This window comes from Amborella trichopoda, chromosome 5 (genome assembly GCF_054954075.1).
Source record: "Amborella trichopoda isolate Santa Cruz 75 chromosome 5, AtrichopodaSantaCruz75HAP2 v2.0, whole genome shotgun sequence".
Taxonomy (NCBI): Eukaryota; Viridiplantae; Streptophyta; class Magnoliopsida; order Amborellales; family Amborellaceae; genus Amborella; species Amborella trichopoda.
In genome coordinates this window covers 11,392,936-11,412,554 of record NC_142340.1, presented here as the reverse complement: position 1 = coordinate 11,412,554, position 19,619 = coordinate 11,392,936, and the positions used below count along the sequence as shown (strand labels likewise).

The following is a 19,619-nucleotide window of genomic DNA, read 5'->3' as shown; positions in this document are numbered from 1 at the left end:
AATGTATAATAAAGAACATTTCTCATTCAGCTCCTTCATGTCTACTATAATTAGTTATTCCGGTTTTTTACTAGCTGCTTCAACTATAATCTCATCTTTATTTATTGGCCTCAATAAGATACGACTTATTTGAAATTAATTGAATGTAAAATTTCTATAAATTCAAATTTTTGTAAGATTCCAGGTATTCTATAGTTGCTTCCAGTGTCAATTGCCGATTCTTGGTCATTGAGATTCATGGGCAATTCGAAGTAATATTTAGGGGTAGATAATACTTCTCTCTTTCTCCCATTTCAAACAACTTGAAATGATTGACGTTTTTCTATTTGGAATCGTGTTAGGTCTAATTCCTATTACTTTGGCAGGATTATTTGTAACTACATATTTACAATACTTATGCGGGGATCAGTTGGATCTTTGTATGAATGCTAAGGAATTATTCTATTATTGATAACTAATAATAGTGGAATTGATGGTGCAGAGTCAAAATGAGATTTTGACTCAACACTACTTACAAACGGATCCAATGAATCCACTTGGAAAAAATTCCTAATTGAAAGTGCATTCGGGAAGCATTAAGCATATACAAGAGATACAAAGTTACCCCACTGGGGGTATCAATGAGTAGGTTACTCATGTAAGAATAGTAAGACCTATTGTTTTGTTATGTTTCATAACACATAACTATCAATCACAACAGATACAAAGTTACCCCATTGGGGGTATCACAAGAGATACAAAGTTACCCCATTGGGGGTATCTATCTTGATGTAGGAATAGTACCATCAAGATAGATAACTATCAATCACATACCTTTATCTCCTCTTTGTTTGATTTAAGCCATACTGTCTTTCTTTCTGTGAAACAATTGAGAGATACTATATCACATAGATCCTGGATGGGTGTTACCGAAGAGAAAAAGTTATCTACACGTTGAATGTTGTTCATTGAAGCAACCAAAATATCCTAACTTTAGAACTTGAAACTCCAAAGTTTTTTTACCCTTTTTTTTCTTGAAAAAGTTTTTCTAAGATTTTCAAAATCTAAAGTTCAATGTGGATGCAACAACACACATGCGTATGCTTTATTTTCCGAAAGTACTTTGGATTTTCAAAATCCGAAGTTCCCTTTAGATGCAGCTAGCACACATGCTTCTTGTATTCCAATAGACCCTAAAGAGTACCAAGGATTTTCAAAATATGAATTTCTCCTTGTGGATGCTTTCAAAGAGTGAAGAAAGAAATGATGTAACTGTTTTAGAAAAGGGGTAAAAAAAACTTCAAAGTTACAAGTTTTGAAGTTAGGGTATTTTGGGGTAAAAATAATAAATGAAAAAAAGTTGGGTATTGACGTAATATTCAAATTCTCAATGGGACTACCGTGAATTTCTCAAAAAATATAAGTATAAAATATAAAATATGGAGAACATTTTTCTTAAATCTCTTATGCTTTGGCTCAGTGGTCAATGGTGGCAACTACCTAGGTTTGGCTCGACCCTTGTCCCCATAGTGCAAGCTCAAGCCTTGCACTAACCCTGTTAGGGGCTAGGTTGGGCCAGGCCGAAATTGGTCAGCACTAGTGACAAACATATCAATTTAGATTTTGGAGGTCAATTCGTTTAAGGGTATGGTTTGTATAAGGTTGCAACTTTAAACAATCCAATTAAGAAGCTCCTCCAAATTTAATCAATATGTAATTTTGGCATAAAAAATTATTTGGATTATCTGAGAATTGATTTTCATCTCTAATTATAAAAATTTGATCTCAAAAGATGGTTAGAATCAAGTAGATCTATAAACATATGAAAATCTTGAAAATGGACGGTTTAGATAATGTGTTGCAAGATACACTATTTCTAGAAGTCAAATTTTTTTTTTTTCCCATATTCATACATCTCGACATTGATCAATTAGAGAAATTTTCAACATTAAAACAATCTACATTTTTAAAATTGGAACCATATATAAAATATTTTAAATCTTGGAAGCTTGTTGAAAAAAAATCAAATAAAGCCGAGCTCCCCTTTTAATCCAAAAAGCATATTTTTCTTTAGCGGTGGTGCGGACCGGATATGCCAGTCTACAAGTACAAAGTGCCTTGTTTCTTGTGGACTCAAACCAGGTGATCCAAATACGCCAAATTCGGACAAAACCTGATACGCCTAGTTCCTAGATGTATCATTTCGGAAGTAGTTTATATAGAGCCGAGGCTCTACACAATCGAATCAGAGCTCATCTCAAAAATTTCACTAGAAGAGGTTGTTTTGATGTTCAAATATCCTCAAATTGATCATCAAGATGCATGGACATGAGAAAAAATAGTATTTCAAGTATTGAAAATAGTGCATCTTGTAACACATTTTTGAACCGTTGATTTTCAAGAATTTTAAGTTTTCATCAATCTTCTCCATCTACACTATTTTTAAAGCTTTAAATTAAGGGTGCAGTTGGCATACAGATGCATCCGTAGCTGTAGAGGTAAGGTGCACCTTCAAATTTTATCATGGTATATAATTTTCATGTAAAATGTTTTTCGGATTATCTCAAAATCTTTTTTTATTTCTAATTATAAAATTTAAAAAATGGTTAAAATCAAGTAGATCTATAAACATATGAAAATTTTGAAAATGGACAGTGTAGATAATATGTTATAAAATGACCTATTTTTAGACTTAAAATCTTTTTATTTTCATAGTCATACATCTAGATGTCGAGATGATCAATTAAAGAGTTTTTCAATTTTAAAACTACATTTTTCGATGGATTTTTGAGGTGCATCCGTAGTTCTAAATTATAACGTTGCATCTTTATATAAACGTTTTCTTTAAATTAAAGATGAAAATATATTTTAAGACTATCGCAAAAATTTCCAGCATTGAATTTATATTTTTTAGAGAAATGATATTATAAAACCTTTTTCTATGTATGTGCGCAGAACCCCAAAAAAGTACTATTAAATAAAGTCATGAATATCTAAAAAAATCAAGTCCTACACTCATATGATAACTTTTTAAAAAAATTCATGTTAAATTTAATTAAGATCTTTTTGAGATATTACAAACATTGACGGAAGAAGGTCCTATTGCACCGTTACTTTATTTTTTATTTTACTTCAATGATTTAGAGGCTGCGCTTTATGCAAGCCGTACCCATTAATTTTTTATTTGTTTTTTTTTAAATTTTTTTTTTAATATTCTGAACCAATAGCCGGCTCGCCCTGGCCATCCGCTTTGTTAAACACTCACCAAATATAAAGAATTCACGCGTCAATCTCTCTCTCTCATTGCCACGCTCCTTTCGAAGAATCCAGAGACTCACGCTAATCGCAGACATCAAAGTGTAAACAATTCATAATCTCTCTCTCTAAAAACCAGGTTCTCCAGCAAATGCATTAATCTCTCACCAGCCATGAAGAAATACCCCCATTAATGCCCCACAAAAATTCATGGATCTTTCACTACAAGACCTCGGTTTCCAAGACAAGTCCTCCAGAAATTCTCATGGCGCCTTCCTCTGCGATCATTTTGACGCTGAATTGGTCCACAAGATAGCTCAGCTTCTCCTCCCTGGCTTAGCTTCAGCCTGTGTGGACACCACAATGGGTGATCTCTTCAGAACCCCTTCCTCTGTGGCCATTGAAACCAGAAAGGAAATGGTTGATTTTCTCACTCAAAAGAGCGAAGCCCACATTGCCGAGTCTATGATCGAAGAAGGTAGCACCGATTCAGGAAACCCCATTGATTCCATATCTGATTTCATGGATGATTTTGTCGATTCGAAGAAAAATTTGCTCAGTAGGGTCTCGGCTTGGGTTCTGAGCGACAGGCGTGAGGACAAGATCGATGACTTTATGCAAGAGCTTGAAACAAATGGGTTTTGGCTAATTAGCAGGCGAGAATCAGTTGCAGAGATCTTGTTAAGAAATATTGATTTGAAGGGAAATTATTACTGTGGATTCAAATTTGAAAACCGAGATGAGTTCATTGAGCATAGGGGGAATTGTAGGTTTCGTTTGCTGAATTGTGGGAACGAAGGGTGCGATTCCACTTTCTGTGCAGTTTATGCAGAGAAACATGATATGGGGTGTCCATTTAAAGTTCTTCCATGCGACCAAAAGTGTTCAGAGAGTATTTTAAGGAGAGAGATGGATAAGCATTGCATAACTGTTTGCCCCATGAGGCTTGTGAATTGCCCATTTTATCAGGTTGGGTGTCGCTCTTCTTTTCCTCAGAGTAAAATTGAGGACCACTGTAGAGAGTGTCTTGAATCTCATCTCGTGTTTGTCCTCCAATTGATTCATAAGAGGGATGCTTCTTCTATCGATGATCTGAAAGAGCGGGCCTCATTGCTAGAGAAGGCAAGTCTTGTACTCCGCTGAACACCTGATTTCATTTGTGTTCTAGGACTCCTAACTATAACATAGTTATTCAAATTTTTGAAATTTGTATTGCCATCCATTGGTTTCTTAATCAAGACCCATTTGGCTCCTCTATATTGAGAAACTGATTTTTCACTGTTTGTCCTTTCTTAGAGATTACTTTGTATTTTGAATTGTATGCTGATTACTTATATTTCTATAAGCTAGCAGTCTTTCAGTTCTTGATTGATTGATGACGGTTTGTGAGAAAAATTATATAATACTTGTCTACTAATCTACATGTATTGGGGAATTTGGCGTAAGAGAAATCTAGGAATGGGTGTCTGTAGTTGTAATCAAGGAATTGCCAAGAAATGTGATTAACTACTAAAAATTGCTGAGGTTGACATATTTGACTTGATGACCTCCAAAAGTGAGCTAATTTTGATATAATTGAATGTGGTTAAGCTCCTATGCTTCATAACTTGGGTCTTCCTAAGATGCAGTTGCCTGCATGTTGGAGAAAGAATCTAACTGAAAACTTTTATAACAGCACTAATTGTAACCGACATTTTTGGACTAGACACTGAAACCTGGACATTTCCTATCAGCCAGTTATGTGTTCATTCCTGAGAAGACCTTGGGAGCTATATTTGTTCCAATTTTGTTTTCAAACACTGTGTAATAGAAACATGCGATGTATATAGTTAAATGGAAATCAAGTAACACATGATGATAAATTGGTATATAAATTTATCTTACTACTCAAATTAAGCATGACTTAAAAATTTAAAGACATCAATGGGAGTCCTGACCTATATTGTTGTAAAACCAAAGGAATCTACTCCAATGGAGGTGATATGATATTTTTGCTCTTTCAGTTTTGGGCATATGTGAAAAATGAAGTGCACTCATGCTACATAATACAATAAAGCAAGTTTGATTATATGAGCATGCTAGTGATGCGCTTCTCTTTTACAAAATTGAGAACTGTTGCTCTTGATTCAAGAATGAGAAGGCACAGTTGAAGCTCTGTTTCAATGCAAATCTTGCACTACATGCCAGAGCTGTTGGCCTGATTCAAGAATGAGAAGGCGCAGTTGAAGCTCTGTTTCAAAGCAAATCTTGCACTACATGCCAGAGCTGTTGCCTCCCATCTAAATGGAAGTGTTGTACTAAGTCATCATTATTTCTCAGTTTGTTAATAATTTTCTCAAATATAGAATATATACTTAACAAAACTCAGTTGGAAAAAAACATTTCCTGTTAAGTTTTAATCAGTGATAGAGGAAGTTTGTGTGAGCACGCTACTACTTGGAGTTGTGGTGGGAATGAATCAATAGTAACTTCTGGTCTCTCTTGTATGAGGAGAATGAAGAGCTAATTATGTATTTACATGTGCATTTTTATCAAATGAAAGCATGTTGAAGTGATCCCTTTCTTTGTACTTCAGGGAACCATGTTGTGTGGATGACTAATTTACTACACTAGCAGGGCAAAAAATTTATAGAATTTGCCTAACAGTTTCAACATGATTGGCAAGGTACTAATTTTTCATTAGTCCAGCTGGTGAAGTCATTGATTTCTTTAAACTCACCATTTTTTCATGGATACCTCTGGTTTTTTCTCCCTCCTCTCCTCTCTTCATGCTGGATCATGAATGAGATAAGGGGAGTCAAAGAAAAGCATTCAAACAAGAATTAATCCTCTAGTGTTCTCTAAAATAACTTAAAATTATGTTTACATGGTTATTGAGGTTGCCTATAGTCTTAATGAGAACATCTAAAGGCATTCCATACATTTGCTTCAGTTTTAAGATGACAATCTTTTATGAGAACAAATTGTGAAGTAAGTTGGAACCTATTAATAAGTACTAAAACTGATTTAGATCTTTATATGTTAGCTTTGTTCTTGTCAAAGCTAACATATAAATAGTTTAAAAACTGATGAATAAGTATATGATCCGGGGTATATGTTTAATTATCAAAATATTCCATAATAGCTACTCTAGATAAAAGAAAATGTGAGTGCTGATTTTCTGTATATTGTATTGTGGATCTCTTGTTGATTGATTACTTTACCATAAAGAGCATCCAGAATTGTTTGATCTGGCATGTTTAATTCTTCTTTCTTTATCATAACCAAATTGATGACGTGGTGCCTTTTGATCTAAATGAACTTTCAAGTATCGCACATAGAAGTTCCCTTCAGTTGTATGTGTGCACGTGTGTTTGGTTGTCTGGCTGCTCACATGTATGTAAGTAATTATGATAGACAAATTTTGTGTAGATGGAAGAATAAAAGTATGATTAGTATGATCGCATAAATATTTGCTCATACAAACAGTAAACATACAAGCACATTTATAATGCATTTCCATCCATTTCTGGCCTTTTGTCTGGAGAGTGCCACCCTTTTGCTATGTTTATGTGTTGGTGTGTATATTTTGTATTGGTGGATTAAATATTGACAAATATACTAATTACTTTCCTGCCCATTTTCAAAAATCACTGCACACATCAAACTTGCAGCACTTGCATTTTTCCATTGATTTCATAGTTGTGTTCCTGAATGTAGAAGTTATAAAAATCTTAGGTCATAGTTGGTGGCATTGGGAGAGGGATCGAAAGTGATTTTGGGATTGGACGCAGGGATCATGAAAGGTAATTGCAATAGGTTATAGGAAATTATGACTACATATTCTTAGGATCTTGATCCTGAGGAGGGATCACCCTCCCCTTCCCAACCTTTTGGGATTGCACAAGAAATTAAGATTATACTGTTTAATTTTACAGTCCACTGAGTACTAGAAATAAACACCGTCTTACGAAATAAAACTATTTTAGGACTACCCAGTTTAACTTTTGTAAAAAACAAACATTGTAATCTTCAAAAGGTTGGGATTGTTCCCAACTTTTTGGGATCTCGATCCCTAACGCTAGGGATATCCAAAAATTTAGAAATCGAGATCCCTTGAAGATACCTCTATCAGAGTGCCATAGCAAGATTTCGGAGCAGAAACGTCTCCTGGCTTAACTGTCTCTGAGTTTGCAGTTTCTAGTTTCTTTGTTATCCTCGATGTGATGATGGTTTTCCTAAATGTGCTTCATCCTTAGTACTAGAGATGTACTCATGAACATTTCTGAAAACTCAAGTCAGCCATGTCAACTTGCAACTTCCTATAGTCAGCAGCATGACTTCGGTTTTGGTAACAAAAACTTTGCATCCAAGAACTATAGAGATAGCTAATTAGTTGGAATTCCCGTACCAAAGTCTGCAGCAAGTTCCCTTCCCTCTTTCTCAAACCCTCTGCAACAGATATTTACCAGTACCATATTTTGTTGTCTTATATAGACATAATTGTTTCCTGATGTTTTTGTTGACATGCGATAAGTGTTAAAGAGTATTTACAGATTGGAAAGTATTATCATAATAACGGGCATCATGTCTATGCTCTCATCGGATAGGTGACATATGTCATGGAAATTCGTGTCCTGGAACTGATAATTGATTTTGGAAGTTCATTGTTTCAGAATTTTCATTCAATCTGGATGATTGTTCCAGTGTTCCCTTGTCTATACATTTTAGGGCCTTTTTTTTTTTGTTTTTTTACTACTATTTAGTACGAGACTACGAGCTTCCTCAACTGCTTAGCCTAGCTGCTGCTGCAAGCAGCTTAATACAAATTGAATGTGGTTTTGAATAATCGGACTGCACTTTAATTTTATTTGTTCCTTCCTTAGCCCCTATTTGCTCCATCATCTATAACAACTGCAAACTAATTTTTTGCGAACATTATCATGATTTTTTCTGCCTTTTCGCATTATTTAACTGGGCATGTCATGAATTGAACTTTGAGGCCCAAAGTTGATCTTGAACCTGGTGAGGATAGGATGAATTTCACACCATATCTCAAGTGTTAAAAATCCATGTGTCAGTTGTTTCGTATCATTTTTATTATGCATCATTTACTTTGTAGATTTGCTTTAAGACATAATCTTTTCTTCTTCAGAAAGGAAGTGACATTTTCATAAGCTATGTTTTCTCATTCATGACCTCTTTGCATTTCTGGCTGCCATATGCTTTATCATAGCCGCTGAGCTTCCTGAATTGATTAAAACTGCAACGTAACATGAGATTGTGCACAATGAATCTTTGTTCCCTGGCATGCAATAACTAAGCTTCTCTTGAAACATGTTTTATATTTTTCAAATGAAAATGTTACTATTATTATTTTTTTTATGCCATTGCGTAAAATTCTATATGAATATATGCTTTTAGGACAGTGGTTTTTACATAGGAATGTATTTAGCATAATGTTTTTCCTGTATATATTTTTATATTCTGCTTGTCTTATTAGGGTAGGTTAGCTGGAATATTAACCTTGGAATATATTCAATGCAATAAGCAGGAAAAGTACCTCGTTAAGCGACCTCTTAGAATCTCTACTGTACTCTTTTGAGCACTTTACTTTTTGTACATACATGAGTTCAAACTAGGATCGAAGTTTCCTCCATGTAAGAATCATATATTGGTGAAAATTTCCTAGGGTTTTACTAATCAAGTTGATTCTGAGCAACATTTTTGGATTAGGATCCTGTCCTTGAATAGAAGCATAAATTTCCAAACCTTCATGTTCCCTTTAAGTATAATGGGTCGTTTTATCTGTATTTTTTAAATAAATAACTCTTTGTATTAATGGTGCAAACTTGTATGTTTCCTATGAGGTATTTTAGACAAAAAGTGTAGGATACTTCGTGCAAAGTAATGGTACAAAATTGTGGAGGAATGAGATTGAAAAATTGGCAGATTAGGGGATGGGGGATGACGGCTGCAGCATAACTAGGAGTGAAGGTCGGTTCACCCTTTCTCTTACCAGGTGGTCAGCTGTTGAGTTTGGTTCTCTACATTTGTGGCTGAAGGAGAGCGAAAGGTCGTGCCAGAAGTGTTAATTGATCAAAGAGGTTTGCAAAGCTTTATGGGCAGGTGTTAGATTTCTTTGTCCATAAAATGACATTAAGTGAACCCTCCCTCGATTAATGTTGCATACCAACTAGTGGGGCTTTTGATTCAGCAAAGGAGGCATCAGTTATTCCTACAGGGCGGCAGAAGGTGAGGAGGATCTTTCCGAAGTGAGTGTGTTCTATACAGACCCCCTATTCTAGCAAGTCTAAGTTTCCCCTTGTGGCTGCCATCAAAATTTAATTTGATGATGCCTAGACCGGGTGGCTGCCACAAAGAGGATCTTGGGATTGATGGTAGAGGAGCAAATGACATGCTGCCACTAAAGGAAATCTATTGTTGATTAACAGCTGAGTTCTTCCAATAAAGAGGCCTCAGAATAGTAAGGTTGATTTCATGTGGTCAGTGGTAGGGGGATATGGATTGTAAGATTCCTTGATTGCACTTGACCCATATGGACCAAACGATGGCATGAATAGTGAAACACCAAAGTCCTGATTTCGGAAGGGTTAATTGTGTTTGAATAGGCCTTCCACAGAGTGTGTGGTGGTCCAAGAAGATGCGAACAGTTGGAGGAAGAAGGGCCAAAACAATGTGAGCCGTGTTGTGATGGATAAAAAGATGGGTAATGCATTTCTTCACTAAGCAATGCATGAAACATATCGCTGGATCCCTCTCCTCTACAGGTGTTTAGCTTCTTTTTTTTTTATTTTTTAAAATGGCCATCAGTTTGAAGGCTTGGATGTTTAGGGGGCAAGGAAAAACCAAGTCCTGCACATGATGGCCTGATCGAGGTCAGGTGAGGTTAAGGCCTTGTAGAAGAGGACATTGTGAAAGTGCCTTTTGGGTTGGGAGTCTAGATAATTTTGTCAGGGCCAGACAAGGGGATGAAATAAACCTCGAGGAGTTCACAAAGGGATTGGAGGTCTGAGATCTCACTGTTGTTGAGATACTGGCGGTTGGCAGGGATCCAGACGAGATTCTCACCTAAGAATTTGACATACTCCTTTATGGTGGCCTCCCTGTTCACAGCCATGATGAGGAGGATTGTCAAGTACAGTTCTACTGGTGGCTGGCCCAGTAAAAATCCCTCCAAAATCTAGCATGTTTTCCAGATTTGCGTTTAATGTGCACTAGACTAGAGAATTGCGTGTTGACTTGGCAGATTCCCTCCGGGCCCCCGAGGCTCTCGAGGTTGATTGGCCCTTAGGGAGCCACTTTGAGCCATCTGTGCTGTTTCAATGCTTGATCACAGACCGCCGAAGGTAGTCTGGGTTTGTGGCGAATCGCCACCACGACCTCCCAAGTAGGACAGTATTGGTGTCCCTGTGCTTCCAAATAGCCGGACCTCTTTTCTTTGGCATACAAACAATTTCCCATTTTACTTGGTGAAATTTATGAGAGCCACTTGCCGCATTCCAAGGGGCCTCTCTTGTGGGGCTCTTGAGCTTTTCAATTATGCAGGTCAGCATTAGGAAAGGGAACATTTGGAAAACTGGGATGTTCGATATGGTGGCCTTTATCAAGGTGATTTGGCCATCCACAGAGAAAAAGCAGCACTTCCACGAAACCAGTCTTATCTTGAATTTTTCTATGATGCATCCCATCGGCCATTTTTTGCTTCTCCAATACAATGTGGTGAGCTAAGGTATTTGTTTGGGAGGGAGTCTTCACCACAACCCATCAAGGTCCATGGCAAGTGCTATTAGTTTGGTTTGGCCATGTTTACTATCTGTGGCCAATTCAAAACAACACATGAACAGCCAAGGAGTATCTAATTTCTGGGGTGGAGGGGAGTGGGCTGGGAGGGGTCGAGTTGTAGAAGACAAGGTTGTCATCTGCATAGGGGAGAAAGGAGATGCTTAGTCCATGTGTGAGGTTAAGAAGCCCTTTAGAAGGCCATGGTTTTATCTATAGACCTACCGACATCTGCTATTATGGATTACATAAAGTGAGAATGTGGGTCGTCTTGTAGGGAGTTGATGAGAAATGATAAGTGTACAGAGCACATGCATGCTGAAATTTTTGATCTCTATTTGGTGCCGAAGCCCATAAGGGATAAGGTATAGTCGTGGACTCCCTTATACACATGATCATGGGCATTTTAATATCCATGTTGCAGATGAGGCAGGAAATTTGGACTAGAACCTCCTGTCGATGCACTTGTTTTCAATGAGTGCACGGTCCAGGATTTGCTCCCTTCTATAAAGGCACCTTGGGTGGGAGAGATTACTTGACTCAAGACCTGGTGTAGTATGGAAGCTGGGACCTGGTGGGAGAGATCACTTGACATGGTGTAGCCTGGAAGCCAGGACCTGGTGGGAGAATACTACTTGATCAGACTGATAGGTCTGAAGTCTTTTAGTTCTTTGCCCCTTCCAATTTTGGAATCAGAGCAATGAACGTAGCGCTCATGCCCTTATTGATGAGGGGAAATCAGAGCAATGAACGTAGCACTCATGCCCTTATTGATGACTCCCCTCTCATAGGACTAAGCAACCATTCCATGACATCTGATAGGTCATCCCAAGTAAATGCAACAAAAAGACAGGGAAGCCATCTTGACTGGGAGCTTTGTCATGGCCTAGGTTACCAATGGTTTTGAGCACCTCGTGCTCGCTGAAAGGACTTTCTAACCATGAGGCACCATCCTTGGACATAGATTGGAACTGGAAGTCGGCTATCTTGGTTCTAACTACGTGGGATTGGAACTGGAAGTCGGCTATCTTGGTTCTAACTACGTGGAAGTGAAGAGTTTCTGGTTTTGATTTGGAGGATAGCATTGGTCTTTCTGCAATATACACTATTTTTCATAAAGGCTGTGTTTCTGTTCCTGTCTCTCTCAGCCATTTTATTCTTGATATCTGATGCCAAAAATGGTCGTCTTTCTTAATGGTGTTTGATATTTGGACAGGTCTCTCCATTCATTGAGCAAGTTAAGTCCTTCGGTTTCCAATAGAGTGGTGTCTTTCTTGAATGGTAGGAACTATGGTTTCAGTTCTACTTTAGGAGCTGAAGGTTTTTGCATAGTTTGGACCCTGCCCAGCCTTGGACCTCATTGGAGGAGGACTGCAATTGGGGCATTATGTTATGGGGCTTCTGTCCTCCGACCACATCCTCCCAAACATAAATGGTCGAGGGCCAAATTGCTCAGGTTGGGTATTGGGGGGTGAATGCATTCTTAGAGACAAGTTTTGAGAGGGGCCTAGTGTGGATTCCATGGAAATGTCCTTTCCAAGCTGCAAATTCGGTGGGGTGTTGGTGGGGCGGGCAGGGGGGTGGGTGGTGGGGGTGCAGCTTGCATGCTGGGATTTGAACCTGGGGTGCAAGGATGCGGACGGGTAGGAGGGCAGGCAGGGGAGAGCGTTGGGGGGTGGTGGGGGTGCGGTTTGCATGCTGGGATTTGAACCTGCAGTGCAAGGATGTGGGCGGTCAGGCCTGGGGTGGGGATTGGGGGAGGATATATTTGTGTTATTGGGCTATGGGCAGTCAATATATGTTTGATTGACAAATCTCCTAAGCTCGATGGTGCTCTTCGTTGGTAATTGGTGGAAAGGTGGGGGCGGACCAGTTTTCAAGATTGTCAAATGGATCGTGAGGATTGAGTAGTAGGAGTACATAGGGTTTGAACAGCTGGCAGTCCTTCCTTCCTTGGCATTTCTTTATTTGTTCTGGGTGATGTGTAGGAAGGTAAGGAAGTGGGCAACATGGCTGGTCCTTGTCCATTTGTGAGCCCTTTGTCCTTGCTTGGCATATTTTTGGTAATTTGGTCAGCCGGTCCCCCTAATTTTTACTTGTTGCAAGTGTGGCTAATGACTGGCATGTGTGTAGCATCCATTTGCCTCAGTTACTAGGGTCCATGGCAATCCCGGTTACTGTTATTGGCTCTTTCATTTCAGGTGGGAACTCCAATTATCTTTTCTCTTCCTTTGCTAGGGTTTTTTCCTCGAAACTAGTGTTCTGTTCAAAGATGGATTAATGGTGGTTCTGGGCTTTGCAATGAAGAACCTACAGCAACTATGGTGCTTGGGGTGATTGGGGTTTACCCTGAGGGGAGGTTGGATTAAAAATTAAGGTTGGAGTTCTGTGTAGAAAGGTTCCTAATGTGGACAGGGAATACTCATTACAACACATAGGAACATGGAGGGCAACTGCAGTGAGAGTATACACTGAACTGAGAGAGTTGAGGTCAAAGGAATACCTCGTTATTCCATGCATGTAGAGGTTCACCTCTGGTGAGGTCCATATTTTGGGCTGGTTGATAGCGCCAAAAGAAGGGTTCCAGGATCCAATCTGTTAGGAAATGCCTTTTAAGTTTGAGTCTCTAGTTCTCAGCACTGTTTCAGCTTTGTCCTGTGAATCTAGAGAGTTGAGGACCTTCTTCTTCGAGCATATTACGAGAAACTGGAGAAGTGCTTAATCTTCTTGTGGCCCAATGCAATGCCTTTGAGGTCATGGCGAGGGGTGAAAGTGCCGGCCACTGGCTCTAATGAGAAGAATCCTTTCTGAAATGATGCTTCTCTGCAATAATGGTGTCTGCCATTGGAGAATAGGATGTTGGTAGAGGAAGGTGCTTGATTGGCTGAGAGAGGGGCGGGATAATGTTGGGATATTTGCATGATGAGGTGTTGAAGAATAGATGGTGTTTCTTTGAGATTGCTTGGGATTCTGCTGGGGTCGTATTAGACTTTGGAAGGGACGTGGGTTTGGTTATAGTTGATGATTGAGATAAATAGGGATATGGGAGCAAGGACCCGAGGGGGACTGGGCGATAGACTCACTTGGTTCTGTTAGAGAACTGAGCGAGCCTATCAGAGAGGCAGTGAATTGGATTGGGCCTACCCATTTCATTTTTAAAAATTTTTATTTTTGAATTTTTAAAATTTAAAATTATTATTAAATTTTTTTGTACCGATTCTCAAGATCGGCAATCCGGATCGGTCCAGCAGGTGATTGATCTGGCCTCCTGTTCCTGGTTTTAAAATGCTAATAGACACCATTATAAGGTCCTTGCACTATTCCTAAGTGTTCTGAGTATAAAATCTTTTTTAACAAAGAAAAAAAACAAGTCTCTCTCTCTCTCACACACACACACACACACATACATGCACGCACAATTACATGAGACAAATGCATGTTTACATGTGTTAGCAGAGAAAAAACATCAGATTTGTGTATCTAAGGATGTTTGGTGTGTCTTTATTTACTCTAGCCATGCTGTTATGAAGCTCTTTGTTATGACTCTAGATCTTGGCATGGTTTACTTGTTTATTATTTATTATCGTTATGACATAGAGTTTGTGAGGGCTCTGAATGTCTAATATGTCATGCTCGATTTCTTCTGTGACAGTCACCATCTCTTACTCAGCGATCGGCAAAAATGGACGTGAGATCATTAACCTTGGCAGTTAAGGAGTTAGAAGCAAAGATGGATATAATTTGAGGTCAACCTTGATTAGATTTGGCCAAAGAAAAATCAAACGATTGATGTCATCTGGAGTTGCCAAGTGAAGAGTACAGATTGGTGGCCAGCCACATTAATGATACACATGTTATTTTGAAACCCCCCAAATTTTACAGCACCCTGTAGTTAAACACTGATGTTCCTCATATATTTTCGCCCAAGTCTTTCCCCCTTTTTATTTTTTATATTTTAAATCTAGCCATAAAATCATATGGTCCTCTTGATTGGTTGTTTTGTGGGTCAGTACCAAGGTTCCTGTTCACTTGATTACCTTCTTGTTGATCCGCAACTAACCCTGCTTTTTTATATATTTGATTGTTTATTTGTCATCCAAAATATATCACTCAAAAAAGCTTTAGATACTCTGTCCTCCTAAGTATATATGGAGATCATTGTAGAGAATAATTAGGGAGCAAATTGCCAGTGATAACTTTGCTGCGGCCTTGGGCTTTATGGTAGTGTTGGTTTTATTATTTATGAAAACACTTGTTGCATTAGGCCTCATGAAGAAAAGCGAAAGTGGGTTTTGAAAAGATGACTTTCAAAACCAGAGAGCGCATTTTGATGTCATTGAAACTGTAAATCCCATTTTACCATTGGTAAGTATTGACGAAAGGATTTAGACATTTTAGGGGATGAGCGTCGAGAGCACATTTTTGTTTTTGGTTAGTTCAATAATGGAAATTGAATTTGAAATATAGCATTGTTAATATCAACAGCTAACCATAAAAGCCCAAGCCAGCTTCTCAAAAAAAAACATTTTAAATGTGTAACACCAGTCTCACCTCTTGGCAAAGCCCGATACACTATCAAATAAGCTTGCAGTTTCGTTAAATGATTTGCATGGGCACTCTCCCCAACACTTGTACCAGTAGAAAGTATTTGAATAGCCCCAAACTAGTACTAGTTGAAACATCTTAAGAAAGGTTTGGTATGATCATAAGTACTAATGGACCGTCTAGATTATGGGATATCCAAAATCATGTTTTGTATACAAGGTATTTTGTAGAAAAACATGTTTGGCAACTTATTTGGACCGATAATCCCTGTTTTTTTTTTTTTAAGCAATAAAGAGGGTCAAAACATTGGTACACACAATCAAAGAAAAAATGTCCAAAACGTGATTTTTTCTAATCATGAGAGAGAAATACAATATAATACAAAATGTAATTATATTATTAATATTAAAATAATTTAAAATAGTATAAGAAGAGAAATGATCTTATAGGACCCTCTCCCACTTATGTGTGTAGGACGTTAAAGGATCACTATTAAATTTGGTATGGATCTATAAAAAAGTCGAGTTTCACACCATGTGATAACTTTTATAGAGATCCGTGCAAATTTTAATGGTGATCCTTTGGGTCCTACACACATAGGTGGAGGAAGGTCCTATAGGATCATTACTCAAATTTAAATAGAAACTATATCAAATTTTAGAGAGAGAAATTATCTCAAATTTCAAGTTTTAGATAAAGTAATTTAAATTTTAGAGAGAAACAATATCAAATTTTGGAGAGAAAAACTATCTAATGTTTTTAAAGAAAAAATATTTCAAACTTTTTAGAGAGAGAAACTATATCAAATTTTAAGTTTTAGAGAGAAAATGTATTTCAAAATTTTATAGAGAGAAATTCTCACAAACGTTTTAGAGAGAAATTGTCTCAAGTTTTAAACTTTGGAGAGAGAGAGTATCTTAAAATTTTATAAAGAGAAACTATATCAAATTTTAGAGAGAGAAACTATGTGAAAATTTTTAGAGAGATAAAATATCTCAAAATTAGAGTTTTAGAGAGAGAAAGTATCTTAAAATTTTTGACAGAGAAACTATATCAAATTTTACAGAGAGAAACTACTTGAAAACTTTTATAGAGGAAACTATAATAAAGATAAACCGTCTAAAATTTTTTAGAGAGAAAAACTATCTAAAAGTTTTTAGGGAGAGAAGCTATCGGAAATTTGAAGTTTTAGATAGAGCAACTGTCTCAAAATTTTTAAAGAGAGAAACTGCATTAAATTTTAAAATTTAGAAAAGAACTATTGCCAAATCTTTAGATAGAGAAACTATCTCAAAATTTCAAGTTTGAGATGTTCTCCTTCTCACTGCTTGTTTCCAATTGTGTTTACCAAACATGGGGATTGAATAATTTTTCCCTGTAAACTGTTTCCATATATACAAATTTTTCCTATAAATATTTTCATGTTGAACTGTCATACACACCAAATGCCCCTTAATAGCAAACGAAGTTATACAGAAAGATGATCCAAACACGAGATTTGCATAACCTCGTTACCATTCAAAGTCATCCAAACAGTCGCGTTTTAGTAACTAGGTTTTAAGATAACCAAAATTTGGTATAATTGTGTGAATACAAAGCAAATATAAAGAAGGAAATCCTTGCATAATATTTCATCAATTTAAAAAGCTATCTATATCTATACTATATTAAGCCAGAGTCAAGGGATGGACACAAGTCATAAAAATAAGAAAAAACCGAGAGAGAGAAAGGCGGGTGTAGAAAAATTCAAGAGAAAGTAACTGAGAGAGGAAACAAATCCTAGCCTAGAGCCCAAATCAAAAACTCCCGAAAGACAGAAAATAAGATGGAGAGAGAAATCGAAGCTTTACCTTTACGTTCCCCAAGTTATAACAAGAGAAACTCCATCCCCATCAAACCCCTGAGCAAGGCTGATCTAGATCAACCCAAAGCTAGCAAAATAGAGCAAAAAGGTTTCTCTTAGTATAAAAAACAAGAAAAACTAATGTTGTCTAAGACGGACCTAAATCGTCCCAAGAGATTCCCAACCTACCAAATTTGTAAATATTTACTTGCTTAATTGGAAGAATTGTATTCTTATTTTCTTGTGTTTACTTGCTTTTATTTTGGACAGAAATGCCCTTTTCTATTTGTTTTTGTGCGATCTCAGAGTATTGAGTAAAGAACACAGTGTATCGTATATTTACAATATGCTAATGATACCATTTTTTCGCAGATGTAGAAGATTAACACATATCCTGAAGTACAGATAAGTTTCCAATAAAAAGCATTTGAGCACGCCCATTTCTAACTCAAGAATGCTAAGATATATTTAGGATCTAATAATTCAGATATTTCAATCTCAGTTGGACCCATTGAAAGCTAAATACCTATAATTAGGTGGAAGGATTACATCGATAAAGTCTGCTCTATCTAACCTCCCGGTCTATGTTGATGTATTTTATGTATGCCAAATTCTGTCACAAATATATTGGAAAGGATGATGGAATTTTCCTATGGGTAAGCATGAAGAAATGAGAAGATACTTTGGTTTGCGTAAAAATATTTTATAGAAAGTATATTTACATGAAAAAATTCTCTCAAGTGGTTGAGTGTGAAAATATTTTCAGACCAATTGGTCTTAGTGCATCTTTTTACACCAATTGGCAATTAATTGATAGAAAAAATGTTCCCACACTTGATCACATCAGAGAATTTTTTCATGTGAAAATTTCTATATGTAATTTTTGATGTACTTGTATCCCCAGGATGCAAAAGGAGAGAGCTGGTAGTATCCTGGTCTCGCCGGTGCCCAAGACGCTGCCAGACCATGGGAACACTATAGCAATAAACATGATATTGGTCAACCTTTGAAGAAGTCCTAGAATAGCCTCAAATTGCATGAGAGGGTAGTTTTAGATGCCTTAAGGACACCCGTAACGTTTTGTTGCGTTCTAACAAGTATTGAACCGATCAGGATGAAACTCGGTTTTCAAATCCTGTTCTTCTCATGTTGAAAATGGACTATATAACTACAAACCTATTTTTTGGGACTCAAAAGAGTATCAGACTACTACCATTGGATCCGGAACGTCGAAAAACCCCTAGGTACCAATTTCGGCTCAATCGGATCCTCCATAACCATTATTATCAATAAAAGGCGGGTTTTACATTATTGCAGTGTAACCTCGGTGAACCAGTTTCCATTTATGAAAATGTGTTTTTCATTTTGGGATTCAAATGCTCATAACTTGCTTATTTTGGGTCCAATTAAGCTCCAATTTGGACACGAGCTAGATCTCGACGATGCACTCACTTTGACATATAGAACACATCATGGGATAATCTGAAACAAGAGAATTGTTAGAGAGAAAATATGCTCGAAAGATGAAAATTCAGATTTTAAAAAGAGGAACATCTCATTCTTTGAGAGGCTATAGCTTAAGATCTCAATGTCGGATTGTCAAAAGTATGAATCTGTGGCGGGCGTGCTTCCAAGAGCTTCAGTTTCATACAATTTTTATGTATGATCAGAGGCTAGATGACACCGAATTTTGTGGTTGAATAAGATATATTTTTCTGGTCACCGGAATCTCATTTTTTGATGACTTCCCAAATTTGGAACGCGTTCAAACGGAGACCAAAATAGATGAAATTTATCACAAAATGATCATGATAATATCATCTTCACTTTTTGATCAAAATGAAGTCTTGGAACATCACAAATCATGCCAAATCATTGGTTGAAGAATCACAAGTTTATGGATTTGGCCAAATTTTGGGTTATTCATTAAAACTCTATTCCAAGACGATCAATGGATATCAAAACGTGTGTAACAAACAAAACATCGATTCTACGATGTTTGATAGCTCGAATTGCCATCGTAAACATCCAAAAAGGTCTTGAGGCATAGCCATGGCAAAAGGCCCCTCATAAAGGAATGGTTTTGTCATTTCATGAAAAGTGCTTAGGGGTATTTTTGTCATTAATTCTAAAAATGAGATTAAATTTTTTATTAATTAAATGTGTAATTCTCATAAATTCTATAAGTTTTTTAGTATCCACCCATATTTTGAGG

General features: G+C 37.1%; 1 protein-coding gene across 1 annotated transcript; it reads left to right on the top strand.

Annotated features, from left to right (window-relative positions):
- The first annotated feature begins 3,080 nt into the window (after nucleotides 1-3,080).
- On the top strand, nucleotides 3,081-15,118 carry LOC18443631 (TRAF-like superfamily protein). The gene is made up of 2 exons (XM_006853816.4): nucleotides 3,081-4,356; nucleotides 14,669-15,118. Exons 1-2 carry the CDS (start codon nucleotides 3,445-3,447, stop codon nucleotides 14,759-14,761), a joined length of 1,005 nt encoding a protein of 334 aa, XP_006853878.2. The 5' UTR covers nucleotides 3,081-3,444; the 3' UTR covers nucleotides 14,762-15,118.
- The last annotated feature ends 4,501 nt before the right edge of the window (nucleotides 15,119-19,619 follow it).

Excerpts from the sequence above, each read along its gene's own strand:
- LOC18443631 (XM_006853816.4), top strand. The coding sequence starts at position 3,445 with ATGGATCTTTCACTACAAGACCTCGGTTTCCAAGACAAGTCCTCCAGA. Across the intron at positions 4,357-14,668 it reads GGGCCTCATTGCTAGAGAAG|TCACCATCTCTTACTCAGCG; the intron begins GCAAGTCTTGTA and ends CTTCTGTGACAG.